General features: G+C 38.4%; 1 protein-coding gene across 1 annotated transcript in view; it reads right to left on the bottom strand.

The window, feature by feature from the left end:
• Nucleotides 1–1948: 1948 nt before the first annotated feature.
• Nucleotides 1949–18752, bottom strand: part of Nme8 (NME/NM23 family member 8) — a 66564-nt gene continuing 49760 nt past the window's right edge. The window contains exons 11-14 of the mRNA XM_028789277.1: nt 13993–14137; nt 12668–12775; nt 11817–11968; nt 1949–1971 (exon numbers count right to left, since the gene is read on the bottom strand). Of these exons, the coding sequence (XP_028645110.1) occupies nt 1949–1971; nt 11817–11968; nt 12668–12775; nt 13993–14137 (428 nt within the window). The remainder of the gene's footprint in view (nt 1972–11816; nt 11969–12667; nt 12776–13992; nt 14138–18752) is intronic.

The raw sequence follows: 18752 nt of genomic DNA, 5'->3' as shown, positions 1-18752 counted from the left end.
ACTGAGTGTCTCACAAAAAACCTCCATGCCAGAGAGAGAAAGCATGCCTTCTACTTGTGATCAGGGAAGTCCAAGAGACTCTGCAAACATTATAGGTTGTCAGTGTCCTTGGTTGCCTTCCAGAACTTGAAAGTAATATCTTAATGCTGAAGACACTACAAACTGCAGACCTAGGATTTGGAGGAATTGAGCTGGAATTGACATGGAAGCCTCCTTCCCGAGGCTTCCTATTGTTGCCACTCTTCTAAGTCAGTATACTTTCTAACTGACTTATGCACATAGATAAGTGAACTTATTACTCCTCACCAATAAAGCTTCTTTGTGCAGAAGATGGAGACCATTACAGAAAGCCACAACTGGTCAAAATGCAGATAATAAGTAGTGATTGGGGAGCCCAACACCAACTGATACATCCCACAATCCCTACATTGAAAACTCTGGGAATATCTCAGAAGAGGTAGTGAAATGCTTGCTAAGAGCCAAAGGACCAACAAGTCTGCTGGACAGCTACCTTCATTTTAAAACAATGAATCTGTATTGATGAAATCACAACAATACGGTCAGCTAAACTAGACTTGAAAAATTGCATCAACTGGTATGCCAACATCTATGAGGGAAGTCTTAGAAGGCTTACTCTAGATGAAGAGCACATTCGTTAAATGGCTTTTGGGAAAGAGATATTCAGTATTCTCCAGGGACAAGGACCCTGGTATGCTATCCAAGTGGTCAGTCCAAAATACATATACATTGGAGTACTATCAGACGGAGCCAGCAGGATACAAGTAAGTGTGTACAAAACTTAAAGAGGAGGTTAAGAATTTAAGATGGAGTTGGGCTAACACAGAGGAGTTCGAGGCAAAAGAGAGAGTGGTAAATACAGTGGTGTAAATACAGTATTCATGTGATACTTAAAAGTAATTACATTAAAATCACTTGGAATTTTTTTAGAAAGATACTTTTTTTTTTCTTAAGAATAGATTTTACATACTTGATAACCCCTCACAAGTGTCACTCGGGAGTATCGAGCAGTGTTGGAACACTACAATTTTCAAGTGAGTAATCTATTACTAAGATCTGATGGAACAAGTAGGAGAACTTCCTTGCTCACTTGTCAGGCATAGCAAACTCTTGAGTGGACTGAGAAGGAGGTGACATCTGGTGGCTGGGAATTGCACATGAGCCTGGCTATAAACTTGGGAGTCCTTGACTACAAGAAAGGGTACTGCAGTGTCACTTGAGAGAGGAAAAGATAGAATCAATGAAAACTCCCACTCTGTTCCTTTCTCTGCAGATAGGGTTAGCATTATACTGCAGGGGGCTAGGAGCATGGTCTGCACTGCACCATCTCATAGCGAGAGTGCAAATTAAACAAGCCTCTGGAGCCGGGGAGATGGCTTAGGAGTTGAGAACTCTTGCTCTTGCAGACAACCTGGGTTTAGATCACAGCAATCCCACACAACCACTTATAACTCCAGTTCCAGGGGAGCCAACATCCTTTTCTGTCCTCTGCCAGTACTAGGCATGTACACGGTGCATGGCAAAATGGTCACACACATAAAACAAAACAAATCTTTTGAGATTTGAAAACAATCAGTGTTTCTATCTATATTCCAAATTCTTAGGCTTTCTGGCTGGAAAGTTTAGTTACCAACTTATGTTTGGCCAAACACATTCTTTCTAAGGTCTGCAGGCTGCATCTACTCTGATTTCTTCCTGCTCGTGTTTTTCCTCACCTTCTGTTGTATTGTGCAGTGCACCTTTATAGAATCCTTCTTAGGTCCTTGAGGAAAACTAAACACCTGACCCTGTTTTGGGGGTTACAGTTTTTATTGTTACCATGCATAGCCATGCAAGTTTTCATCTCCATGTGTGTTTTCCTTGGAGCAATTTTTCTTTTTACTCTTCATAGACAGTTGTGCCTTGTGGTTTTATGTTGATGAAAACTTCCTTACCTCCTTGAGCTTCTGTGAAGTGAAAAAACACATTCATAAGATAACATGGCAATGTTATAGACTGATTTTTAGAGCAGTTTGTTTTTGACATAAGATTTTGTTATAAGGTCTTTCAGGCCTCTTCATTTTGGTTTTTTCCCTCCCTGCTCCACCTTCACTATCTGCCCAGCCTCTCCCAATTTAAAATTTTTCCAGTCCCAGTATTACCCTCTCTGCTTGCATTTTATCTATGATCTAATCTACTATTCCATCTCTCTTAAAGCACCCCTTCCCAATGACTCTTTTCGACTTCTGTCATCTACAAATCTCTAAATCAAACACAAAAAAAATTAGTGATATAAAGCTGAAATTCACATATGGGAGAGACATCTATTTGTTTTTCTCTGTCAGGGTTGCCTCGCTCAGTACATTTTTTCCAATTTCACCTATTTGTCTGAAATTTTCATATTTGCTTACACCTAAATAAAAATTTAATTGTATGTACAGTATCCATTCACCAGTTGATGGACATCTAAGCTGATTCCGCTTTCTAGCTTCTTTGAGTAAAGCATCAGTAAACATGGATGAGGACGTGTCTTGGCAGTGGGATACACAGTCCTTTGGTATCTGTTCAGGAGTGGAATAATTGAATCTTATAGTAGTTTTACTTCTATCATGTTAGGAAATCACACTGTACCACAGTAGCTGGATCAGTTTGCATTCCCCACATCCTTGTCAGCAATTGTTAATATTTACTTTATTGATAACCTTTCAGACTGGGATTGAAATGAAATTTCAAAGTAGTTTTGATTTTAAAATGCCTAAGTCTGTTATTTTGTTTTTAAAAGTATCAATTAGCCAATCATATTTCTTCTTTTGAGAATTCTGTGTTCATATCTGTAGTTCATTTTTATTAAGTATTTTATTACTTGATGTTTTGGTTTTTGAGTCTTTTGTATGCTCAAGACAGTAATCCTCTGTCAGATGTACAAGTAAAAGTTTTCTTTCATTTACTTCGGCACTGTGGATTCCTAAGAGCTGTTTTGTTTCATGAGGTACCATTTGCCAGTTGTTGGTCTTATTTCATCATGAGCATCAAGAATCCTACTTAGGAGTTCCTTAAATCTGCCTGTTCTGTAGTGTGCTCTATGCCTTTTCTTCTGGATGTTTCAGTTCTAGGTCACTGATGCACTTGGAATTGGCCTTTTGTTCAGGATGAGAGACAAGAATCAAGTTTCATTCACCTACATGTTGACATACAATTTACCATACATCATTTGTTGAAGAAGACCTCTTTCTTCCAGTGTGTATTTTGTTCAAAAAATTAAGTTGCTGTGATCACTTGGTCTTAAGTTTGAATCTGCTATTCAAGATACACATATTTATGAGGTCTTTCCATTTTTTAGTGTCTTCTTTATTTTCTTCTCAGTTTTAAAGTTTTCATCATACAAGTCCTTTACTACCTTGATTAGATTTACTGCAAGTTATATTTTGTGTATTGTAAATGGAATTGTTTTCCTGATTTCCATCTCATTGGTTTACCATTGGCATACAAAAAAGCTATGTATGTTAATTTTGTATCCTGCAAGTTTGCTGAAAGCATTTATCAATCCCAGGAATTTTTGTTTTGTTTGATTGGTTGTTGTTTTTAATCTCTGAGATAAAAGCAAGCTTATTATGATCTGACTTTTTTTAATTTGTGTTCATATTTTGTTTTCCTGATCTGCCTTGTGGATTCTTGCATTTACATTCATCAGAGTCACGTATCTCTAGTTCTCCTTTGTTGCTTTTTTGTGTGGTTTGAGTGCTAGAGTTAAAACTGGCTTTGTAAAGAGATTTTAGAAAATTTCTTTCTAGTTTTATTTTTTTGAAAATTTTCAGGGAGATTGGTTGTGGTTGTGATTGTTCTTGATTTCTTGAACTCCTTGTGTGTGTTGATAATTTTTCTTTTCAATTCCATGTCTCCAGTTTCCTTGAGGTATACTTGTTAAGGACCACTACTGTAAGATTAGTAGTTTGTTGGGGTATATGCTGTCTAGTATTTTCATATTATTTTTGCCATGGGATGTAGGCATTTGGCATTAGGTTGTTGGTTGTATCTTTTGCTGAGGTTTTATCCTGCTGGACCAGAGCTGGGATGGTAACTCACTGGTTGAGAATCTCTGCACAAAATCCCTACTCCTTCAGTCTATAGCTCACCTTGGTTAATAGTTTCATTGTAACAATAGAAGGTTTTTTGAGTTTATGAACATAGGATAACTTCCCACTAACCTATATACTCCTTTATTGGATTTGGTCAAAATTTACTTAGTATCAGTTTGTCAGTGTTCCCTAAAAGCCAGCTTTAACCATAGCAACACAATACCTACATATTACTCCATATCTACAGATTACTTTTGTACTTAAACTCAAATGTGTAGTCAAGATATTTAGACTTACTTTTGCTTCTGTCAGTACTTCCTGCTTAAACTTGAGTGTGCAGATCAGCCAGTGGCAACTTTCATCTCTTTTATAAGCATATATACTGCTCTGGGTATCTGCAAACGTTTCTAAATTCCCTAATATATACTAGCACTTTTTCATGTTCTAATTTCTTAAAGATCCTTTCTGTTAACACCTTCCTGACTTCAGACAGTCTATTATATGCATTTTAGCCCTAATTTTTTTTTTAGTTCTGAGCAATTGTGGATTTCTTAGTTATTAATCAATAATTCCAAGCAATACTCTCACTTTCCAGTTGACTAGTTTTCAGATTAGGTAAAATACATGTGCAATTCTTATTCAGATGCCATCCAGAATTGTGAAAGCAGATAAACAGAATAATTTGTAAAAATCTGTCCTTTTCTTTAGAACCAGAGACTCAGGTCTGACCTTGGGAGTAGAACTACCAGACTTCTAGACCATCTTATGATGCCCTTACATTGAATCATCATTTTTCAGGTTCCTACAAATCTTTACTGTCGAAATTCCTGAAATATATTTTTCTGACAGTTTGTGGTTATGTTCGTTTTGGGTCCCATGAGGAGGGCAGGCACATATTCACCATTTTGTTGATATCACCATACAGGAATCTTCTCAAACTCCCTAGCTCTTATAATATGATTTATCATCAATTCTGGATATCATCTTCCCAATGTGACTATCACAGAATATATAGTACTTTCTAAATCACAACTCTCTTTTGAATCTGATTGTGAATCAATCTTCCATACTCTATAAGGAAGATTTATTTATTTATTTATTTATTTATTTATTTATTTAATGTAGTTGAGTACACTGTTGATGTCTTTCATGCACACCAGAAGAGGGCATCAGATTCTACCACAGATGGTTGTGACCCACCATGTGGTTGTTGGGAATTAAACTCAGGACAAGAAGAATAGTCAGAACTCTTAACCACTGAGCCAGCTCTCCAGCTCCAATACAGCAGACATTTAATGTCTACTTTTAAGCATAAGGTGGGAGAACAGCTTTGATGGAAAATATCACTCGTTTCCCACATCATGTCTCACATGACATAGCATGCCACTACTATATCCTTAGGGGTATCACGGCATGCCTGCCATTGATGGGTTCATAGACCTCAAAGATGAGTGGACATATCTAAGAACTGTTTAACCAAAAGCCATAGCTGGTACTGAAAACCTAGCTAAATGTTCAGTGCTAGTGAAGTGTTTGTTGTTGAAGGAGAATCTACAACCACTAATTTACTAAATCAGCATAATCCCTAGTAACAGTCTATAACCATTTGTCTTCATACCCAAAGGTAAGTGTAGTCTTAACCACTTATCAAGGAAAGTTCTCTTTGTGACAGACAGGGGTCTCTACAGAAAACCACAGCCAATCAAAATGCAGAGTTGTGAAGCCTGCTCCCAGTAGATATATCTACAAGACCCTCTTGAAACTAAGACCCAGGAAACATTGTGAAAAAGGGAGCAGAGGATCAGGGAGTTTGCTGTGAGATTCCGTCGCACATCAATTGGCTGTTCAATGCCCAATGGTCAGCCAATAAATGTAAATGCAAAAGCAAATGCAAATGCGAATGTAACTGTAAATATAAATATGTTATATTTAGGAACATATATACATATATGTGCATGCAATAACAATTAGTAGAAAAAGAGACCATGAAATTGAAGGACAGTGAGGGTGGGTATGTGGAAGGGTTTAGAGGGAAGAAAGAGACATATAAAACGTCATAATTATATTGTAATCTCAAAACTAAAATTAAGAAGGAAAGCAAAATTTGTTAAAGTGTTTATAGCACTTACTCTCGTATTTGTCCTAGCCCTCAAGATTAGCCTCTGTGAACACATTGCCAATGCTGACTGCTGCTTCAGACACGTTAGATGCCCCATGGACAGCATTTCTTAAAATGTCTAGTCCATATCTGGCTCGCAGGGAATCTGGGGAGAGCAGTTTTGCTTCTTCTGGGTCTACTGGGCCAATCATTCGCCTCCATTCTGCGACAGCATTCCACTTGGTCAGAACCAGGATTAACGACATGCCCCTGCAAATAGCAATTCTTTTAGAAGGCAGGCTGCTTGAAGAGCATGGGTTACACATACTGCTAAAGACAGGATGCTTCTGGTGCATTTCCCTAATCAATATGATCATGTGCTATCTTTGCTTTCTACTTTTTCACAAGTTTTGTGTTATTTGAGTGTTGTACTTTGACAGAAGAGAATCATGCAAATGGACTAATATTTTTACTATCTTGGGGACCACATGAACATTGTCATGGACCCAGACTTTTGGTTCATGTTCATCCTTCAGCCTCTAGTTCAGTGGTCCTCAACCTTGCTAATGCTGTGTCCCTTTAATGCAGTTCCTCATGTGGTGACCTTCAACCATAAAATTATTTTGTCGCTACTGTTGTTAATTGTAATTTTGCTACTATTATAAATCACAGTGAAAATATCTGATACACAGGGTAGCCGATATGCACCCCCAAAGAGGTCATGAGCTACGGATTGAGAACCACTGCCTAGTCCTTTAGAGATTACCTCCACTGTCCTTTAGAGATTACCTCCACTGTCCTTTAGAGATTACCTCCACTGCAGAAAGCCACATTCCCTAGACTACCTTTACTCCCAAGATGTACTCTATTCAGTGATTGGTATAAGTTATAAAAATGTCTTACCTCAACTCACTGTATTACCACTTGGATGACCACTAGTTGGTCAGCAAAGACTTCACCTCTGTAAACACCCTGATCACTTTCTCTTGCCCTGCTCACCTCTATTTCTTATCCTCCAAACAATCCTCTAAACACATAGCCTGAAACATCAACTCTCAATGTAACATACAGGAAATCTATCTACAATAGATTCACCTGGAGTTCTGCTTTCTTAGTGTGCATGGTACAGATTCCGGGTTCTTTCACTTCCGGTGACTAGGTCTTATGGATTTCTCTCCATTTTGCAAATAAGGAGATTTTTAGCATAGTTCTGCATTGGCTAAGGAAGAACTTAACTCTGACAGCTACTACATGTAGTGTAAAAAACTAAAGAAATCCAAAGAGGAAGGGAAGGCAGGGAAGGGGAAAGGGAAGAAATTGGTTTTTTAAAAAAAGGTAAACTTTAAATGTTAACAAGATGTCTTTTCATGAGTCATATTAGATAGAAAGTTGTTCCAAATAATTTGTTTCCCATGGTTTCTATAATATACAATTGCCAGTTCTAAAGTACAAACAACTGCAGTTCAGAAACTTACGAAGATAAGACTTCCAATACATTTTTATAGAAATCTTTTCCTGTTATTTTGAAATAAACTTTGTTTGCATGCTCTGGAGTCAAGTGCATTTCCTTCATCAGAGTCAGTTCAAATCCTGCCTCCTTAATGGCCTTCAGGATCTCCACTAAGGAAACAAACAAGGTTCTATTGTAGACCATTCATTTCATGTTCATAGCACATTCAAGGATATAAAAATACCAGAGGAACATAATAGTTCAACTTGCATCTTGTGGTTTATATATAGAAAATTGTGAAAATTAAAAGTTCACAGCCAGAAGACCTTTAGGATATTAGCATGGATATCTCACTTTGATCAACTAAGAGTATCAAATGGAGAATGAGATCTGTCATCATGCTAAACATGAAGACATAGTTTCATTTTTACACCCCAGATTCCTACAAATGTCTTATGTGATCAGTGCTAGAGGAAGAACCAAGGCAAACATTCTTGCCTGAAGCATAGAGGTACTGCTGAGTGCATCAATACAGGCAATTCTGTAAGAATCTCGCCAACAGCCTGAATGATGAAATCTGCATTCACCAGACCAAGGGGAACCAACTAAAAGATGCTACAGTATATTTGAACCTATTTCTAGCTAAGGTATGGCTTAGCCCTTACTACTCTCCTTTATTCCCAAACAAAGGAGGTAAAGTTAGTTTGTAGAAGGAAGCACCCATGTTTGAAAATGATGTCTAATTGAGTGGCAGACATAGTGAGGAATCAGCGAAAGACTTGACAGAATAAGATACGCCAAATTCTCAGGAGAAGAGAGAGGAAAGGGAAGCTACTTAAGGGACAGCCAGGCAGTACAGGAAGAAGAGAGTACAGTGCAGGAATAATGTAGAGTTTACGGGGAGTGGTGCAGTGGAGTTGAGAGGCAGGCTAGAGCATCACAGAGAGGGAGGAGATAGTTTTGCCAGGACAGTTTTACAGAGACAAATAGAAGAGAGAACAAGCTAGACATAGGTAAAATCAGAATGAGCAAGAGAATGAGAAGAAGCCAGAAGATTAGAAAAGATTGCTAGATTTAGTTTGAGGCCAAGCAGAGTAATTAAGAGGCCAAGAGAAAAGACAGATTAAGTAAGTCAACTGAGAGAAGAGTTTGAGCCAGAACAGCTGAGTGGGACCAGCCAGCTAGAGCTCAGAAAGAAAAACAAAGGATGAGCTTATTGAGCAGCAAGTCTCAGATGCTGAAAACATCTAGGCCTAGATTAGATTGTACAGAGGACTAAATCGAGGTTAGCAGACAGAGACAGTAAGCTTCCCAGAAATGATTACAACAGGAACATAAAAGTTACCTTTACAGAATCTCTCTGGAAAAGGAGGATGGAGGGAGGAACATGAACGATGTAGAGGAATTGAGGAAGGGGAAAGAGGAGAACAAGAAATGAGTTTTTTTCACATCAAATAAAAATCATTCAGATGTGCTGGGCTTCAAGTAAAGGTGAGTGAGACCTAACCTACAGAGAACCTGAAGAAGACTGGATCTTTCCTACTAGCAGGGATAACCGGGGGTGGGGTGGGGAGGCTCTAATAATAAATGTGAACAGAGTAGAAAGCATACATCAGAAATGATCCAATCTTATAAATTGATTGTGAGAAAATGATAGTATAAAGAATAATGTGTACAGTACCTAAACCATAAGCCAAGAACCAATTCTCTTTGGAATCGCAGGAATTTTTTCATTTATTTATTTGTTCACTTACTTATTTCCCTTACATCCCCATTGCAGACCCCGCCCCTCCTTAGAAATGATGGCCTTTGTGTTAGGCATGGTCAGAGCAAAGTGGTGTCACAAAGCTAATAAGGAGGATGTCATAGTTGATGTTTCTACTGCTGTGACAAAACACCATGATTGTAAATAACTTGGGGAGAACAGGAGTTATTACATCTTATCCTTCAACATCACAGTTCATCACTGAAGGATGTTAGGGCAGAAACTCAAGAGGTGGAAAATGAAGCAGAAGCTGTAAAGATGTGCTTCTTTCTGGCCTGCTCAGTCTAGTTTCTCATGCAACTTAGGACCATCTGCCTAGGAATGGCACTTTCTATGGTTAACTAGGCCCTTCCACACCAATTGTCAACTATCAATAAGGAAAACGCCTTTAGGTTCATTCTTCTTGAATGAATCTAGCTTGTGTCAAGCTGAGAAGACACAACTTAGCACAGTTACCTACTTGCCAATTTGACCCACAAATACATCACTATTCAGTGCTAACCTCTCTGTCCTGTCCTCCAGGTGTCATGTTAACATTAATACCACAATATCAAACACCTTACCTTTTAAAACTTCAAGTCTTCAAAAACCCAGTCTATTTTTTTTAAATCATCCTAAGTCTCAAACTTCAAGCCTCTCTAAAATATCCAGTCCCTCTAAAACTTCAAAGATTTTGTAAACTCCAAAGTCTCTTTAAAAGTTCAAAGTCAACTGTGAATTCCTGCTGAAATTAAGAAATGAGGTAAACACTTTCTTACCCTGTGAGGGAAGTATCAGGTCACAGTCATAAAGCAAAGTGAAACAAAATTAAATGGTGGGAGAGTCTCGGTGCTTTATGTCTAAAACCTATTCACAATCCTCTGGGTTCTACAACATATTCCTTCAGATTTTCTTTTTGCATCCCAGAGCAGCTTGTCTCATAGGCTCAGCCCCAGCCACTCCATACATGATACTGTCCTTAGTGGTTGTTCCACAGTACCGACATCTCTGGAATCCTAGGGTCTCTGCTACAACTGAGCTGTACCTTCACCAATAGCCTTTCCTGTTCTCTTCCAGGGACTCTGATCTTGCATCATGATGCCAAGCCTCACATTCTCTCCATTACCCCTTCCATCTTCAGGCTTCTACAGCAACTGAAGCTGCACTTTTACCAGTGGACTCTCATAGTGCCAGGCCTCAGCTCTTCTTCATGACCCCTTCATGCTTCAGAATCACTAACACCAAGGAGACATTATGTCTTAGTTAGGGTTGTACTGCTGTGAACAGACACCATGACCAAGGCAAGTCTTATAAAGGACAAAATTTAATTGGGATTAGCTTACAGCTTCAGAGGTTCAGTCCATTATCATTGAGGTGGGAGAATGCGTCCAGGCAGGCATGGTGCAGGCAGAGCTGAGAGATCTAAATCTTTATCTGAAGGCTGCTAGTAGAAGACTGACTTCCAGGCAGCTAGGAGTAGGGTATTAAAGTCTACACCCACAGTGACACACTTACTCCAACAAGGCCACACCTCCAAGTAGTGCCATTCCCAGGGCCAAGCACATTCAAACCATGACACATTACCAAGTTCAGCTGCCAATAAAGTACAGCCTTGGTCACCTCTGGACCATGGATTCTCTGTGATGACCCTAAGGAAGCACCCCCCCACAAAGATTTCACCTCAATAATGCTGGGCTCTTCTTAATTGCTGCTAATTTCCTTGCACCAACTAACCAGCATCTGTTGTCGCAATAATGCCAAGGTTTTACTTTAGTGGGGCTGGGTTCTTGTTAATTACACCTGATTTTTCAGCTAACCATACATTACTGATTCTTAACACAAAATATCATACAAATAGCTTACAGTAGGATTGTTGCTTCCTTCTGAAACTTCACATTGCTCAACATTCTTATTTGCCAAGATACCACAGAACAGGCCATTAAACTCTGAGCCCCTGATGGTTTCTCCAGCCCCAAATTCAAAGATCTTTCCATCATCCTCTCCAAGTCATGGTCAGTTCTGTCAAATCAATAGTCTACTCTCTGGTACCAATTTCTGTCTTAGTAGGGGTTTATATTGCTGTAATCAAACCACAGTGATTGGAAATAACTTGGGAATGAAAATATTTGCTTCATCATATGCTTCTACACCACAGTCCATCATTGAAGGAAGTTATGGCAGAAACTCAAGAAGCTCCAACTGAAGAAGAATCCCTAGAAGAACCCTAGTCACTCAGTTGCTATTTCTGACCAGGATTTAAAGACTGAGTTTAATAATAATAATAATAATAATAATAATAATAAATGCACTGAAGGGAAACAAAAGGCAAAATAAAGATGAAATTGAAAAAAATTAATGTTCCTATTAGAAAATTCAGTGGTGCCATCTCTCTGTAGAATGAATCAAACAGAAGACAAAATGTCAGGGCTTAAAGATAAAGTAGATCCTTACTTCTTTCTCCATGTGTCACATGAGGCTTGATCAATGCCAGCGTCCTCTGAGGAGGAAAGAAATGCTCTATTTCCTTCTCAGCTGCTGCTTTTGAACTGCTCCCATAGAACTGGTTGATAGGAAAATTTCCTGAAGCAAACTGTACACATAAACTTGGAAAAGAAAAAGGGATAAATTGAAACTTGGATGTAATATAGTAATATAATGCAATATATCACTGTTTATGTCAGCAAGAAAACAAATCAAGCAACTGCACCTTTTTCAGATTGAAGTACTGCACAAAAGGAAGTAATTAGCAGCTGACTGGATACACTATGTTCTTTCAGGGAGGTAGCAGATATTAGGGAGAAAATAGGTGAACATTTAAGTCACGTTGTTAATGGATATGACCAAGGGAAGACAATAAAGAACAGGGACCCTGGTAGTGAAAAATCCTGGCTAGCTATGTGACCTCAGTTGGTAAGATTAAAGTTCTCTGTAAAGTGGTGTTAAGGTTAATTTTATTAACCTTATTTTCTTATACACATTTCAAAACTCTTATGATCAATTGAAGATGTTGCAGCTGTGATTACAACTTTTCTCTGGATAATTTGTCATAAATTGTGGTCATGGTAGATATTTCTTCCAGTAAATAAAGATGAGAGGGCTAAGTCAAACATTTCATCTTTTCTTGCAAAACTATGATCATCTTCAAGCTGCTATTAAACCAGTCTTCCAACTACTCCACCAGGAACAGGTGCTTTCCTAAGAAGCTGTCTCACACAAAAATTGTACTTCCTGTATCTTAGAATTCAAAAGAAACTAAACTGTATTGCATGGAAAAGGATGGAAAGCCATAATGTAAGTGATACCTCTGTGGATGAGATGCATAAGCTTCTTCAATAGTTTTTGGCCCAATTAACTCTTTCCAATATTCCACACCATTTTCCCTCAGTAATGCAAGTACATAAGAGTGATTACTGTTAGAAAAACAAAATCAGTCCTACTTAGAAGAGGGAGCAAATAATAATGGGAAGTAGAGAGTGGGAGGGACTTGGGAAGGGAAGGAAGGGGAAGAGAAAAAGGGGGCAGGATCAGGTATAGGAGGAGACAGGGAAGATATACAGAGGGTCAAGAAATTGAACAGAGGTATGTAGCAATGGGGTAGCCACTAGAAAGTCCCAGATGCCAGGAAATCAAGAACCCAATAGGGCCCAATAGGGATCATATTAGCTGAAATGCCCAACAAAGGGGAGAGAGAACCTGTAGAGACCATATCCAGAGGTTAGGCATGGCCCCCAGTTGAGGGATAGGGCCACCCACCCATCTCCAAAATTTTAACCCAGAATTGCTACTGTCTAAAGGAAATACAGGGAAATGGAGTGGAGCAGAGACTGAAGGAAAAGCCATCGAGAAACTACCCCACCTGGGGATCCATCCCATATGCAGACACCAAACCCAGACACTATTGCTGATGCCAAGAAGTGTTTGCTGACAGGAGCCTGATATAGCTGTCTCCTGAGAGGCTCTGTCAGAGCCTGACCAATACAGATGAAGATGCTCACAGCCAACCATCAGACTGAGCATGTCAAATGATATACAAAAAGTCCAATAATATTATATGTCAACATCTACTCAAGAGCATACTCAGGTAAGCTGAGAAGAAAGATGGGAGGAAAAGATGGGACCATAGTTTCTTAGAGTGGTTTCTTCCAGGCTGCCATACTCTGGTTGATTTATGTAAACTTGCTGTATTTTTGCTTCAGTTGCATATGGCTTACTCCTCTAGATATGAGGCAACTTTCTAGGGTCTCATTTCTTTTCCAGGATATGTGACACAGAAAGATTATCAAAGCCCCTGAAACCGTAATCAGATTGTTCGAAGGGTCAGACAGTGCTCTGCTTGGACCGGGTAATACTGCTCACTCTGGAATGTTGCATCCTTCTTTAGTGGAAACTGATATGTGTCCGTGTCCATGGGACCTACTATTTGTTCTAATAATATTTCGAAAAGAGATAGGAACAGATATTTGAGCAGAGAATGAGGAAAGTAACAAGACTGACAAAGACATAGACCAAGAACTTGTTTATGGAATTCATAAGTTTTCTTCAACCTAATTAAAAAAAGAAAGCTTAAGAAAGGTTGAAATGAGCAGATTATATTCACAACTCTTTCTAATCCTGAACACTGCCTTACCTGCTCATGTGTCCTATCAGATTATCAAAATACTCTTCGTTCTCATAGATCTTGCACACTGTTTTTGCTTCTCCCTCTGATAATATTATTTGCCTCTGCATCAGTATGATGAACCCTTCATTTTGAATAACGTTCAACACGTCATCTAAATACAAACAGTTATGACAGAGTAAATTCCAAATTTGCAGATTTCTCATTATAAACACAATATATGGTGCAGCATTGTGAAAGGTATCTTATATGTCTAACTCTCCTGTGAAATGTCAAAGTTCACATAAACAACTTCTTAAGTTTCAAGATGAATGACACTTCTTAATATATCAACTATGATGTTGCTTCAATTTTTCTGAACACATAGTAATTACTCACAAACTCCTACACAAAGAAGCCTCAGGAAATATCTCTTTTGCTGCACATGCACTGTATCTATGCAAGTGTGTGGTGGCTTGAATGGAAATGGCCCCCATAGGTTCATATATTTAAATGCTTTCAGTTAGTGAAACTGTTTGTGAAGGATTAGGAGGTGTGGCCTTGTTGGAGGAGGCGTGTCACTGGAAGTGGGCTTTGTAGTTTCTCTTGCCATTGGTAGTTAGTTTTTTCTCTGCCTCCAGCTTTGGGATCAGATCTAAGTTCTCAACTATTTTTCTGGCACCATGCCTGCCTGTCTGCTGCCATGCTTCTTGCCATGATGATCAAGAATTCACCTTCTGAAATACTAAGCAAACACCCAATTAAATACTTGCTTTTATGAGTGGCTTTGGTTACAATGTCTTTCCACATCAATAAAAAAAGAAAACCTAAGATAAGATAGCTACCTAAATATTTAACCAATTGAAGTACAAATCTTTATAAATAGCAGACTATTATTTGACTTGTTTATTTGAGAAGCTAGTTGACTGAATATCCATAAGTATTTCTCCATTTTGTTCTCACTATCCTGCTTCTCTCAATTGAAGACCAGAAGATAAAGTGTTTTGCCTTCTTCCTGAGTATGTAAATGGACCCAGCTGTGGTATGTGGCTGTAAAAAATATGCTGAGATGTTCTGAAAGAGGATCCTAGGAAACTCTCCTTGGTCTACTCTGGTTTTCTGCTTTTCACAGTTAAGAACATGATGCTGGAGTCTGTAGACATCCCTGGATGAACCAAAAACATAAATCTTAAACGCAGATCCAGTCAGTATTATGCATGGTTGGTAATTATTTTTTTCCAATCATCTGACTCAGAGAGTATAAACTAAGGGAAGCATACACAAGGACAATAAACCACCATACTTCTGGTAAGTGCAGTTTCATTAGCTGTAATAGCTAATGGCTTCCCCACAGCTTTGTTCACAAGTCAGTATAAGAAGCCATGATGTCCAATTGCCTGAGAAGCAAATGTCATTTGTTATAAGACTGTAAAGTCATTGCAAAGCAAACCAAGCTGCAAATATGCAGGTTAGTCCATAGGCTTTATTCTCACCTAACAATTGTTTGTCATACTCTAGGTTAGTAAATTTATTATCTGTCTGTCATGGGAGAGGTAATATATCAGATGTATTTGCTTTGCCTTCATCCAAGCCTTGTGCTTAATGTCAGTAAGAAAAACAAATACAGGAAGTTACTATCTTGCTTACATAAAAACTAAAAATAGGAGAGAAGCTAGTAACAAACCAATCATAGAAAGATCCTAAATAAATATATCTTCACTAAAACAGCAACAACCTCAAAAATACTGCTATTTGCTGAGGGAATGCTTTGGAGTAAATTATTTGACTCTACTTAAAGATATAAATTAATAAAAAGTAAAAGAATATATCATATTAAATAGAAGACACACACACACATAAGGAGTGAATAGAGGTGCATTATATTTTTTGAAATGAGAATACTTAATATAATAATTTTATTTGTGTATGTGCAAGCATGTATGTTCAAGGACATATATGTGTTCACATGTGTGTGTGTGACTACATGTGCACATGTCTGCAGAAGTCAAGGCACTGTTCCTCAGGAGCTGTCCACATTGCTTTTTGAGACAGGATGTCTCACTGGGACTGGGCCCTCACCAAGTAGGCTAAGGTTGGCTGACCAGTGAACCCCAGAGATCCATCTATCTCTATCTTTCTAGTGCTGAGATTACAAAAATGGACCTGACTTTTTCTATAGAAAAGTCCTTATTCTCACGTAACATGCTAACACTCCAACTCCAAATATGTCAATGTTGCCTAAATTAAATAATCCACATGGGCTTTACTTTAGAATTTCTTGAAGTGGCCTAGAACAATAAAATATCAAAACTTAATAGAATTTTATTGGAAAAGAAGTATTATGGGTTGCCACTATTAAATTGTTAAGAATACAAACCTAAAAATGATAAAAAAAAAAAAATCAAGTCTAGAATCAAACCAAGGACCAGTAGAATGGGATGCCTGAGAAGCAGTTTCAATTTCCCCCTTTATCATTATCCCAGCAGCTTCAGGCAGCACTAAGGTCCCTGAACCGTGACAGAAATCTGTTATTTTTGTAGCATTTATTAAAACTTATAAAGAAAAGAAAACTGATTTTGTTTAAGCAAAAACATTTCATAAATTCTTCAAAGGGGTGAGGTTGCTGGCACTAACTGGAGTGCACTTGTTTTCTTTAGAAAATGGAAGAATGTCTCAGTTGCCCAGTAACAGGAGTCTGGTGCTCATGTGAAGCCCAAACCAAAGCATCTGTCATGACTTTGACCATCAAGTACCAGGAGTTCTGGTAGAATGTACGTGGGAAGATTGGGGAGTGAGAAGGTTGAGAAGCCTTCAGAGATGGTCTGCTAAAGAGGTGTCACCACAGGAGAACACAGATGTAAGGTACTGGCTAAGGGTATGATGGTACAATGGAGCAAATGATACTTAGACATATTCATTACTGCATTAATTCTCAAAAAATTGAAACAATATAACAGTACATAAGAACTTGAAGGGCTAGAGAGAATGCTTGGTTAGTAAAGTGCCTCCTTTGCAAGCAGAGAACCCATAGAAAAGTCCAGGGATTGTGATCCCAGCACTGGGAAGTAGAAACAGGTGCATCCTGGGGTTCACTGGCCAGACTTCCCAGCCTTCTGTGCATTTTCCAGACTGGTGGGAGACACTGTCTCACAAATAAAGGTAGATGGTGCCTGAGGAAAGACAGCTGACAGCTGAGGTTGTTTTCTGTGTAATACACACACACACACACACACACTCACTCATACATGTGTGTGCATGTGCAAACACAATGTGCACTTGCACACATAGGCATGCAGGTAGCCATACACACCAAAGAACATGACTATGTAGACTTTTATGATACATAAATATAAATATTTTGTTTTAAAAGAATAAAGACAAAACTCTTTACATTTTTACATTGTAATGCTAAACTGATAAAGAATATAATAAAATCTCTCTCTCTCTCTCTCTCTCTCTCTCTCTCTCTCTCTCTCTCTTTGTGTGTGTGTGTGTGTGTGTGTGTATGTGACTGTATGTGTAAATGACAAAAGGAAGTTTTCAAACTGCTTGTGAAATTTTATATAAACTATCATTTCTTTTAAATTTGCTCTTTTCCAAATTTTATTAAATGGTTAATAATGTTTATATAAGGCCATTTTAATACGAATTTTCAAGCAGTCTTTGAAGATTTTTTTAATACAGAAAAAAAGTGTTTTAACTGTGTTAAATTGCTGAAGTTTGTTGGGGAAGTGCAGAAGCAGGATCCTCTGGATAATCAGATCAGGATCATACATGCTAACTCATTTTTTTTTTAAATAGTTGAAGAGTGGGGATTTTTCTGATTAGGAAAGTAACAATTACTGTTGAGGATGTGGAGGCTACCCTGGCTCTCTTGGTGGAAATGAGAACTAATATAGACATCCTGGAAAGGGGTTCCAAGTGATAGAGAGATGGCTCAGTGTTTAAGAGTATGTGCTGCTCTTGTAGGAGCCCCGGATTCACATTCCAGAGCAAACATTGGGCAGTTCACAGCTATCCGTAACTCCAACTCCAGAGGAATACTGTACCTATGGCCTTCTCTACCATATTCACTCACATCCACAAACCCATACACAGACATATATAACATAAACATAATTAAAACAAAAATTGCATCTTTTGTTAAAAAAAATCAAAGCACTACTTTATGATCCAGAATTCTACTCCTGGGTATATATATCCAGGAGAAATGAAATGAGCTTGTCAGAGACAAGCATACTCTTATGTTATTAGAGCACTGTTCACAAGAGCCAAGAAACAGAAACATCTGTCCATAAAATGATGGATGGGCAAAACAAGCCAACATACACACCACAGAATAATAGTTATTCATTAAAAGAATAAAAGTGTGCTACTTACAAGACTGTGTATAGAGGAAGAGATCATTGTGTTAAGCAAAGGAAGCCAATCATGGAAAAACAGGTACTAAAGAATCTCATGTGTATGTGATTTCTTATATGGCTGGTTGACCATTCAGAAACTGAAAGGAGAGTAGTGACTTCTGGAGGCCAGGAAGAATAGTGGGGAGGCTGGTTAAGGAAAGCTCCATTAAGTTGCAGTTAGGAATGAGAGGTCCAGGTGAGAGATTTCATGGGTTAGGGCCCAAGATCCTGGTGGGGACAGGGGAGGCAGATCAAGATTAGACAAGGTTTCCAGACATATGATCTGTACCTAATGATCTAGCTACAGGAGAGTAGAACAGAGGTATCAGTGAGCAAAGACAGAAAAGCTGAAATTCATGACTCCAGATAATTGCAATTTTCTATGTC

Source organism: Grammomys surdaster, unplaced genomic scaffold, assembly GCF_004785775.1.
Source record: "Grammomys surdaster isolate TR1022 unplaced genomic scaffold, NIH_TR_1.0 125807, whole genome shotgun sequence".
In the NCBI taxonomy this organism is placed as follows: Eukaryota; Metazoa; Chordata; class Mammalia; order Rodentia; family Muridae; genus Grammomys; species Grammomys surdaster.
Note: the sequence above shows the minus strand (reverse complement) of the source record. Positions and strands in the feature narration are given on the sequence as shown.